We start from the raw sequence: 12,183 nt of genomic DNA, 5'->3' as shown, positions 1-12,183 counted from the left end.
ATGTCCTCGGGCTCAGCATAATTATGCTGTGCCTGAGAACATGTTTATGTAAGTCAGGTACAAGGATTATGTGGAAGAGACAGAGGCAAGCTACTAGATAAAAGGTCACCTGTTCAGAACCATTATTTTCCTGTGGATGGTACAGTGTATGTAAAAAGGGGGCATACATGGCAGGACTAACCTAAAGGACATGACAGTGGTAGGCTTTCCCAGATGTGGGTGCAGTGTATGACTGCAGTCACCTGCAGGGAGAAACCTGAAGGTCCATGGGATGCCCAAGTCTCCCTCCCAGCGGTCATTCTCGGGTCACTCTGACTCAATGCCACTTATTATATAGCACACAATTGTGTGCCTCTTGATGGCTTCCTTGCAATTAAAACCAGCATCTGTCATATTATCTGTGAAGAAGTTGATCCACGATCCCTATTATTAACATGGGGTTCACTTTTTCTGGAAAGACAAACTTTTAAAAAGGTGTGCCGTGTGCAAACAGGAAAGTGTGCCCTATTACAGTGAATGTGCTGCCGCCAGGGCAGCTGCAAACTCATGTCGCCCTGGGGCAAAGCATTTAAGTGAAATATGGAGCGGCTGTTTTACTGTGCAGCTGGCAGCCCGCCTGCACTTTAAAGATGGATTAGAGACCCCTTTGCAGGCAGGTGCAGTGAGTGACTGCAGGGAGATGCTGACTGACCTCCTCTCATCACAGTGATGCATGAGGGTGATGGCCCACAATATCACCGCCCTCCATAGGTCTGCCATGAGGGGGGCGCACAGACAGTGCACCACCTTTTAGTGCCACACTCAGTGCGACTCCTGCCAGCTTCTTTGCCTTTGTGCATGTGTCCATAATATGGCACGGAAGCAGAGGTAAAGAGATTAGTGCCATGAAAATAAGGGACCACTCTCTTGAGATAATGCTGGTGCTACGTGTGTGCCAGCACTATCGGTATTATAGAACGGGCCGCACAAGCGTCTGCAGCCCCTTCTGCAATACAAAAGTGATCTAGGGGTGCACATGCCCGTTGCGTCCCCTGGGCACTTTCTGTAATATGGCCCCAGGTGTGCAAATGTGGGCACAAAATGTGTGTTGCACCATAAGGACAAACACTTTGTGTAATATGGTCTCATGAGTTCATAATTCAACAATAGCATCAATACTCTCTAACACTCACAAAAGGATCATCTGGGGAAGACCAGCATTTTAACGTTGGGGGCCAATACCTCCATGCAGTTCCTCGCTGTTCATGTTTTCACTGGCAGATCTTAATTCATCTCATTTTTTTCAAAACAAACACACAATTAGCCAGTCCATCTCAATGGATCTCACTGTAGATATTTATAACAACTTGTTGTTTGCCACATGAACTGAACTCCAGACAAATGTTCCCACGTGAACTGAGTTTAAGAACAGTTTCCAAGTGTGAAAGTAACGTTTTCAGTGGACTCATCTTCATTCACCCATTGACCTAGTCCACCAGTGCCTTCATATAGGACGTGGCTCCATTCTATCTAGCAAGATGCATAACAACATTTTCTTATTTTAATATTTTTGTAAAGCCATAGATATTTCAATAAATCTTTATTTTACTTCCCAGACTGGAAAATTCTATAGCAGTGAATGAATAACAGTGGTTCTGTTGGCCCACTCTTAATCATTACTGGAACCTGGAAAACCCCCGCTAAGTCATTATTTAAATCTGGGGACCCTCTCTGAGTCATTAGTGGAAGCTGATGACCCTCACCTTAGCACTTTCAATGACTTGAACAACACACATAAACACCGAAATAAGCATTTTTCAAACAACTATACAAATGATAAAATATTTAATTTAATTCACAAACATAAAAAAGCCTTTTTTTTAACTTTAATGAGAAGGATGGAGCTTTTCTAAATACAATTAAGGCCACTCATCAGCCATACAGTATTCTGTTTGATGCACTTGCAATGCTCCCATTAATCAATCCGAGGATATTTACTTATTTTTAAGCCTCCAATTTCAAATTCATTCACACTAACAGAATGCTTTAAATCTTACATTTTTAATTTAGCTTCTTAATTTAGATACACTATTAATCTGTCAATATTATTCAACTTCTTAAGCAGTGGTGTTACCCAAGAGTAGGCTTTGCGGACCTCCCAGGTGTCCCAGGACCACAGATTAAGAACCACTGTTCTATAGCATGATTAAGCTGGTTATTTGGCATCATTTTATTTTCACATCTTATCTTTTAGTTGTATTCGTCTTAATAAAGAGCTTTCACTGGACCATATACATTTCTTAACTATTTTGGATTGTGATTGCTACAACCTGCTGCCCTCAACATTCCTTACAGAGTTCAAATTTGTGGTCAGCCAAGCTATCAAAAAGGGGTAAGCCAAATAAGAGGGCTTTGCTGTGCTCAGCTTCATAAGGACTTATTTGATTGCTTTGGAAGATAAAAAACGTGGATTGCATTTTATACCTGCTCTTTATCCATTCAATTGCCCAACATTCCCACACACTTACCATAATACGATCTACTTCTACTACTAGCTTTAGACCTGTTGTGCTTCTTTTATTAATTTTTATATAGACTTCGACTTCCACACGCCCTGCACTGTTTTCAATGCTTTTCTCTTTGAAATCCATACTCCTACTTCCTGAACCATATAAAAATTCTAACAACTTTCATTTTCTGCAAATCCTTTATTTTCTCCCTATCTTTTATCTGTTCAATCTGGCCGAATGTTTGGGTTTATTCTTCTTTCTTTACATACAGTATTTCAAGAAACTGGGCCTGTCCGTAAAATCATACTTCGTAGAAGTAAAGAGCAGCACAGAATGTTAATTTGGTCCTCTGTACTTCAGCTTCTCACAAATCTTTGCCAGCCTAATTTCACACTATTTCGAACATGCTCTGGTGCACAATGCGATCATATTTTATCAGCAACCTTAAAGCAGTTATGAATGAAAATTGGAAGCCATACAGCCAAAGATATCAAAACCAATGTGACTCTACTGATGCTTCTGACTACCTCGGCGACATCATTTGGGTACAGAACAGATTACTATTGAGCTTCAATCTTATAATAAATGGTAAAAAGTGTCGGACACAGGTGTGGGGAGGATTGCATTGTCCATCAAGGCATGGTGGCATGTCCTCTGCTGCAGGCATATAATGCATAGGCATCTTGACCTAAAGAAGCAGCTGGAGAGGAGATGGAGCTATCAAGATGTTCAGCTGGACCCTTCTCTGCACCAAAAATGTCTGCCTTTTATCAGCCAAAAGAAGTAGCAATTGTACTTAGTTGCATTAGGGCACATAGCTCTCTCCAGATTACTGTGCACATCCTAAGGTGCATTTTGGCCTATGAAAGCCAAGTCATGAGTATTGAGAAGCCGGTTCTACAGAACCCAGGTTCCCAGTCTGCTTGTTATTCAACATCATTGACACTGCTCTGTTCCATCTAGCATGGCTGATAAGGGGTGATACCCAAAACTGGTCCCAGGATGCTTGCTTCCAGTCGAGGGAGGACCTGGTCTGGGAGTCTGGACTGGAATGTTCCCATGGGGAGCAGGGTCAAGACTGGTCCGCACATGGCTGGGGCCAGACTGGAATGGCATGGTGAGCAAAAACACCATGGATTTAGGCCCGATCTCACCACTGGGGGTGAATGTTTGACATTATTCTGCATTCTGTCCATCAATTGTTCTTTTTGCATTTGGTTCCCTAAGTGGGACGGGTATGCCCAGATGTGGGTCCCAGGCTCACTGTGCCACCGGAGTCAAGCTAAGCTAGCTGATGAAGAGGGATACCCTGAAGCCCCCAGGATGCTTGTTTCCGGTCCAAACAGAACCTGGCCTGGCAGTTCAGGCTGGATTGTTCCCATGGGAGCAGGGTCAAGACTGATTTGCATATCTCTGGGTCTAAACTGGAATGGCATGGTGAGGAAAAAAGCTATGGATTTAGGCCCAGATCTCTGTACTGGGGTGAATGTTTTACATTGTTCAGCATTCCGTCCATCAATTGTTCTTTTTCCCTCTGTTCCCACAGAGCTGCACTGAACTGCACTATTCTGAGCCATGATAAATAAAAGCGTATATAAATGCCTTAGCTCGTACAGGCAAGCTCTGATTTCAGCGTTCTCACAAATCACCGTAAATACTTTCCTAAATATGACTGGCAGCAGTTACTGGGCCACATCTGTTCAGCGCTTTGCCCAGTCTGCAGTGTTAGCAAACACAGCCGATCACTGGCAAAGGCTAAGAGAGCACCGTGGTTTCAGCCGAGCGAAGCAAATACTAACAAAAACACACATAAGGGTGGCAAGAAGACAAGCCGCTTGTTGTTTGATCTATGGGATGCAACGTGCTCATTCATATAGTCTCAAGATGCACTGTTTGAATAATTCCCCCAGTAAATCCTATCCCTTAATTAATGGAGTGAATTGCATCAGTTTTGTGAAGACTCCAATCCTAATTTCATTCGCACGTGTCCGATGTTTGTTACAAACGGTTGAAAGTGCAGTTTATTGGCCATATACCTAACGCGGCCTTATTTTCTAATTCTAAAGCCATAAAAGATTCATTTAAATTAAAACTTACCTCTTCCCGGTGTAAATTCAAATCGAATGTCATTAAGTTCCTTTCTCGAGTTCCTGAAACGATTGAATGCAATCATTAAAACCTAATGAACCATAACTTATTAAGGCTAAATGTGTTCAACTTTTAAACATATTGCAGTAAAAATATGTAGCGAGTATTTTATGATCTGGTCTGTGGGGCTGCATTGATTACGTAGTACCATAAACAAAAACATTACAGAGGCATTAATAGCGAGCTTTAAGAGACAGCAAGGGCCACTTTTGCACAGGCAATGCCGTTATTTTTTAATTAACACACAGGAGTAGAAGTCCATTTGATATTGATTATTTTCTCGCGTGGTGATCTACAAACATCAATGCAACCTGCACTTAAAATCCGTTTACAACATTTGATTGCAGCATTTCGCACTATATTTTACATCTGTGACAAAATGTGGTTTTAGCAAAAAAGTGTGTATGGATGAAACCCTTAACATTCGCAAAAGAAATGTTTGTGCATATAGGCCACTAAATCCTGATTACCATTTCTTGTTCTACATATGCAGTATTAATTTACATCCTGCAATAAATTTGCATTCATACACACTGTCAATGTGTAGCTCGATGAACGGGTTCTGGCACGCAGAAGAAGGAAATAAATATAATTTAAGGCTCCCCTGTTAATTAGAAAATACAGCAACAGCGCTAGAATTGTGTAGAAACAGTGACAAACCCAAGGCCAGGCAGAGCCCTCAGGGCTATTTATAGCACTGATATACATCAGCAGAAAGGGGATGGTGTCACGAGGGGCGGTGAGATGAAAGGCAGAGTCTCACTGCCAACCAATGTATTTATTTAACAACTCTGCCACAAAGAAATTAGTAGGTAACAGTGGCGGCCGACACAAATAAAAAAAATGATGAGGTGGCTTGTGGGGGTGCAGAGGGGGTTGGGGGGGGGGGGCGGGGGTCATGGGTGGAAAGTGGTGATGTGTGGTAATAAAAAATTAATTAAACCTACCTGATGCTGCCACATAGATACTTTTACTACTTGCAATTCATTTTAAAATCCTTCTAATACCGCGCACAGGGCTGGACTGACCGTTGCGGGCACCGGGCTATTTCCTGGTGGGCCGCAAGGGTGGGGGCCATTTTTGTTACAGGGCCGTTTTTTCAGCGCTGTAACAAAATCGGCCGAAAACCGGCCCTTGCAAAGAGCTCGGTCGCACCCCCAACCCCCCAGGGGGGAGGGGGGAGGCCAGCCAAGCACTTTGCCTGGGCCGGTTTTGGTTCCCAGTCCGGCCCTGACCGCGCAGTGAGATATGAACCTGCATCAAGGAGCTGCATGTAAATTGCAAGGTGCTGGGTCAGACACTTTTGCGTTTTTTCGGTCCTCACGTTCCCCCAACGTGAAAGAAAAAAATGAAAGACCACATAAAGGAGCAGGGTCAGCACACCTTGAAACATAGGCATACGTGGGAAGTCTCAAAGGGATACCCACAGTAATTGAAATTTAAAAATGCCAATTTTGACCCATGGTCCAGCCTCTGGGGCTCGGTTTGCACCCATCAGGGCTGGCTCTATGATCCACAGATCCCGGTTAGGGGGTTGCAAACCTAACACAAGCCTCATGGTAAAGGGGCTGTAAACACACTGCAAACTGCATGGACTCATGTCTGCCCATGAGCAGGTTCTGCAAAGGTGAATTAGAAAATCCTAGAGTAGGATCTGCAACTCCCCCCACAACTAGGAGGTTTGGAAAAAAACAAGCTCCTGTGCCCAACAAAACAAGTCTCCTGCCTTATAGACACGGTTTTCATCTTCAGTATCCCTATACTCACTAACAATACTTTCATAGGCATTCATTCATCATGTTTCAAACTGAAAGCAGAATACCAATGTGATACACTGGAGCATTAGTTGAGAGGGAGTTAGAACCCACCTTGTTAGAAATGGGTGTCTCTAGTTGGCAATGGTTTGCACTGTTGTCCAAGTAGGGACCATTCTTCCTGGCCTGGCAGTTCGGTCTGGACTGTTCCCAATGGGCACAGGGTCAAGACTGATTTGCATATGGCTGGGTCCAAACTGGGGTGGAGTAGTGGGAAAAAGAACAATGGATTTAACCCAGATCTTTTGACTGAGGGAGAATGTTTGCATTGTCAGCATTCCATCCATCATTTGTTTGCTGGACTATTCTTCTTAGTCAGTGTAAGGGGGATAAACTTCTAAAATAACCCCTGCTCACCCCCTTGGTAGTGTGGCAGTAGCAGACAGGCTTATCTCAGAGACAGTGTGTAAAGCATTTGTGCACACATACAGTAAGTAATACAGTGAAAACACTCCAAATGGACAACACACCAGTTTGGAAAAATGAGTAAACTTTAACTAAACCAAACAAGACCAAAACGACAAAAATCCACAATATAGCAATACAAATATGACTTTTAAAAGGTAGAAACAGTTCTATCCAAAGCAAATTATAGATGCAACACTTTCAATACAACCTTGGATGAGTCAAGATCATAAACATAAACCAGCAGCACAGAAGGTGATGCGTCGGTTCTTTACACGCAGGAAAGGTGATGCATCGGTTCCTTACTCCAGGGGAGGTGATGTGGTGATTCCTTATGTCATGCAGGGGAGGTGATGCGTCGGTTCCTTACTGAAGGGGAGGTGATGCGTTGGTTTCTTATTGAAGAGGAGGTGATGCGGTTGTTTCTTACTACGGCCCCAGGGTTAATGTCGATTTGGTGCCCCGGTGCAATGCATGAGGATCGGGGATGCGTTGGTTCTCGATGCAGCAGTGGCAACGGCGCAGTATTGGTTTCTCTAGCCGCGGTCTCATGATGCATTGGAACTTGCAGCTACACAGCAGGGCCTGCATCGGAATTGGTGCGGTGATCTCCGACTTCGTAGATTGGTGCACTCGATGCGGCGTGCATCGATTTCTCCCACCGCGGGCAGGCGCTGCATCGGTTTCTTAAGCAATGTGTCAGAAAAAGTTGCAGATGTGTCGCTCTTCTCTTAGTTGAGCTGATTTTCCAGCTCCCAACAGCAGGAACAACCGCCAGAGGCCCAGAACAGCAGCAGGCACCTCTTTGCAGGTCAGAACTCCCAACAAGGAAGTTCAGGGGAGCTGGGGGTGAAGTTTTTGTATCTCTGAGACTTCAAAACAGGAGACAAGCTCTACTTCAAGCCTCTGGAGATCTTCCTCAAGCAGGGGACACAGCACACAGCAAATTTCTTGTCCTTTCCTGGGCAGAAACAGCCACTGCAGGCCAACCCCAGACAGCACACAGCAAAGAGGCAATACTTTTCAGTTTCTCCAGCTCTTCTCCTTGACAAAGGATCCTCTTGAATCCCAGAAGTGATCTAAAGGTCTGGGGGCTGGGCCCCACTTTTCATAGTGCCAAATCCTGTGATTTCTGGAGGCAGAGAGTGTCTTTGCACGAAACAACCTTTACATTGCAGACATTACACCGCAATACCTCCACAACACTGTCTTTACAACGACTGCGTTGTTACCACACAATGCCATTACTATGCAACTCGTTACATCAACTTGCAGTATATGGCGCTCTAATATAAGGAATGGTATAGTTTACTATTCCAACACCTTCCCTACTGTTGCGTAGGCTGGAGTTGGAACAGTAAATTATACATTTCTAATGTTACGGCGCCATCTAGTGCAAGTAGATGTAATGACTTGCATAGTTATGGCATTGTGTGGTAACAATGCAGTTGTTGTAACAACTCCGTTGTAAAGGCACGCGATGTAATGACTCACGTTGTAAAGAGTTATATTTGTCTTTGCCCACAGTATAATGGCTTAAGACCTGAAAGGTGAAGAGGATCTTCCACAGTATTGGAAGAGAAACAAAAAGGGGGGGATACATCCTCCTAACTTAACATTAACCATCCCAAAAAGTATCCCACCCACAACATTGCTATTGGCTAGGCACAATCCTCTAGTCATTAGGTGTTTCTAGCATGAATTGGAGCAATTCCTTTTTGTATAGTAACCCTCACACACTCTTATAGTGTCATGCTTCATCATCTGGTTAACCCTGACTCCTAAAGGTCAGTGTGGGCTCAACCGTATTCTAAGGAGCACTTTAGAGAAAATGCCAGAGGGGTTAAAGATTAAAAATCCTCCTGGTACTCCAGGTATCCCTTTAATATGGAGTGACAGGGGATATTAAAAAACAAAGACAGGGTTTCTCGAGTATATAACGGTTCTATGACCCTATGTATATTGCTTCCTGTTTCAGCCTGTGAATGCCCACTGTGGGTCCACAGCTTTCTTCAGGGCAAAATGCTGAGAAAAATGCCTTCCCTAGATGATAAATAAAATATTATATATGTGAGCAAAGCTGTTCCAAAGCGTTGGCCCCTTGGATGTACTTATCCTTATTGTGGTCGCTCAATTCTGGTATGTCCAACCTGAAAAGAAAAGAGAACTACGGGGCATATTTATGAGTTCTGGCGCATCTCTGCAAATCAGCAGGGATGCGCCAGAACAAATGTGTCACCCAAAACTACCCTTGCGTCACGGCAGATGCGCCGCATTTACAATGCGGCGCGCCGTGGCGCATGGGTAGGCAGATGCGTGACGCATCTCATGACGTAAGGGTGGCGCATCACTGGAGTCGCGTCGCAAGCGCAATGCGACTCCAGCAATGCTCGGTTGTGCCCTACAGTTAACGTGCTGCGTCAGTCCTTACGCCTGCTTCAAGCAGGCATAAGGAATTGACGTAGCAGCGTCGCACAAGTGCTTGCGTGAAATCTTGTAGATTTCACACCGGCTTTTTTGCGAGGCGCACCTGCCCCGGAACGCCCACCCTTCGCCGGAACGCCCACATGTGGCGCAGGGCTTTACTTTACAACGTGACGCATCTGCCTAGATGCGTCACGTTGTAAATGGGTCGCAGGGATGCACCACGTTTACGCCGCCATTGCGTGACGCAACGGCGGAGTAAACGTGGCGCAAGTGCCTTGTAAACCCGCCCCCAAATGTATAGTGACTCAAGATGAGTCTTAGTGCCTGGCTCGTGCTGTGGTGGCTCACCCATCTGTTTATAGTGAGCTGAGCGCAAATTTCCACTATAGTGGATGCTTATATTTCATAATTCATATAGTGCATAGTGATCAAGGAGGACATGAAATCCGCCAAAATCAAAACATGTGATTGGTTTTCGTGGAGTGCATGTGAACCAGCTACACCCGGCGTGAGATAGGTGATCTATTTGATCATGAGCCCGCCTCATTATGGTGAGGTACCATAACTGTCATTAAACATATTTAATAAAAAAACACCCTGCTCAGTCATCGTGAATTGGTATGAGGCACCCGCAATGGATTTCGCCTAGAGCATGGTGTCCTCAATGAGTTAATATCAAGGAAGTACATTACCCAACTCATGGGGACACAGGATGTCTCTGGGGGATTCAAAAAGACAGGGCAGTCCTGTAGTCGCACGCTGTAGTCAGAGAATAGAGATAGCGGTCTTAGAATCCCAGTTGCACCATACATGAGTTACTAGTAACAGGAAGAACCCACATTCATTCTTCCATTCTGCATAGTCACTCACATTGTCAGGGATCCTATCCCCACTGCTGCACCTAATTGGGTCCTTATCTCCCGGCGTGTACACTGAAGCTGAGATGAGTGTCTATTTAACGGGCTAGTGGAGGTACCCAGACCCACGCTTAGTTGTTATCGAATCCCGCCCTTACAGACGCACAGGGCGTGGCATCATAGTCACGAGTCCGGTAAGCAAACTACAAGATCCTGTGAAGGATCGTGGGGTTTGTAGTTAGAATATATACTCACAGTATAAGTAAACCAGTAAACGTAATCCACTGTAGGTAATGCGCATAATGTATTATTCTCGTAATTCTCCATGTGGCTGCCATAGCCTGCGATAAAATATATATGTATCTCGAAATATGATCAATGTATTACTGACGTATCTCTCCAAACGGCTGTCATTGCCTGCGATGTAAATTAATTATCGAAATATGATGGTATTATTATCGTAGTTTATTAAGTGGGCTAGCAGAAGTATCATGGCCTGCATTAGTTGTTAGTTGGGCCCTGCCCTTACTGATACATAGGACGTGGTATCACGGTCACTTTTACAGCTAGTAGACTACAGAATCTCGTGAAGGTTCATAGGCTAGAAACACCTAATGAGACTTCCCTGATTAGAGGAGTATGCCTAGCCGATAGCTTTTTTTGGTGGGATACATTTTTGGATGGTTAGTGACTGTGCCAAGCCAAAACCAGAGGCAGAGAAAACCCATTCAGGTGTGAAAGAAATCTCCCCCCCCCCCCAACTCTGAATGCAGCCCAGGTATATTCAGCCCAGCCCAGACTCACTCTGGAAAGGCAGGACACACCTCACCTCCCCAAGTGGCTGTCTGAACAGAGTGCACATCCCCAGCCCCTGTCACTCCAAAATCAGACAGTCAATACACAAACCTAGCAGAGGCACACTGGAGGGCTAAGCAAGAAAATACCTTCTAAAAGTGGCATGTTCAAACACAAAATTTAAAAATCATCCTTACTAAAAGATGCATCTTTATATTCTGAGGTCAGACATACTAACTTTAACTTCCTACTTTGTCCCAATGGAAAGTTATATTTAAAAGATGTTATAAATAAACTTCCATTCTATCCAATGGGACACATAGCCTTGCAATAGTGAAAAACGAAATTGACTGTAGTTCACTATCAGAACATGTTACACACATCACAACATGTCTAACCTTTTACAGACAGTGCACACTGCCCACAGGGGTACCTTGGGCCTACCTTAGGGGTGACTTACATGTAAGAAAAGGCAAGGTTAGGGCCTGGCCAGTGAGAGCACTTACCACCAGGTCGACATGCCAGTACCAAAGTGAGCACAGACACTGCAGTGGTAGGTCTGAGTTCCATTTACAGGCTGCTCATGTGGGTTGCATAATCAGTGCTGCAGGTACACTAGCAGAATTTGCAGAGGGAGCACTTGCAAATTGGCACTGAACAGCAGTGGCAAAGTGCCCAAAGCATCTAGACCAGCAAAAACGAAGTTCAACACACAGTAAAAACATAGGAGGCAAAGGAAAAAATACAGGTGAAACCCATGCTAATGATGCCAGATCTAACACACCTCAAACAATAATCACAGTCCTTGTAAGGGTACACTACAAAGGGCACTAAATAAGACCATGCCTAACCATCTGGTAGCTTGGTGAAGAGAAGGTAGGATTAATTCAGGGGCAATGTTTAAAGTGTTTATACAGCACTTTTTAAATATAAGGCACCATGCTCCATGAGCCTTTAATAATAGATAAGATGCAGGGGAATCTTTTTTTGCAGGAATACAGTCTTACATATCACTTTTTTAGACATCCAACTAAACACAACATTGTTTCCCCGCACCTTATCTATTATTAAATGCTAAGCAATTGGTTTTACTCGACAGAACCAAATGTAGATTATATTACCAATACCCAGGTTCTAGGGACCCCATTATCACTAATGCCATGAGCCTAAGGCACACTTTAAAAGGTAACTTATAAATATTAAAAGGAAGGTTTGGGTTTTGCAAAAGGATTATTTTGCCACGTCGAA

The 12,183-nt window shown here is 44.1% G+C and overlaps 1 protein-coding gene across 1 annotated transcript in view; it reads right to left on the bottom strand.

Annotated features, from left to right (window-relative positions):
* STK39 (serine/threonine kinase 39) overlaps positions 1–12,183 on the bottom strand; it is a 1,290,321-nt gene that overhangs the window by 30,730 nt on the left and 1,247,408 nt on the right. Inside the window, exon 15 of the mRNA XM_086958759.1 lies at positions 4,587–4,639. Coding sequence (XP_086814885.1) covers positions 4,587–4,639 — 53 coding nt within the window. The remainder of the gene's footprint in view (positions 1–4,586; positions 4,640–12,183) is intronic.

The sequence above is a fragment of the Lissotriton vulgaris genome, chromosome 2_1 (genome assembly GCF_964263255.1).
Source record: "Lissotriton vulgaris chromosome 2_1, aLisVul1.2, whole genome shotgun sequence".
Classification (NCBI taxonomy): Eukaryota; Metazoa; Chordata; class Amphibia; order Caudata; family Salamandridae; genus Lissotriton; species Lissotriton vulgaris.
This window is presented reverse-complemented; position numbering and strand designations above follow the sequence as displayed.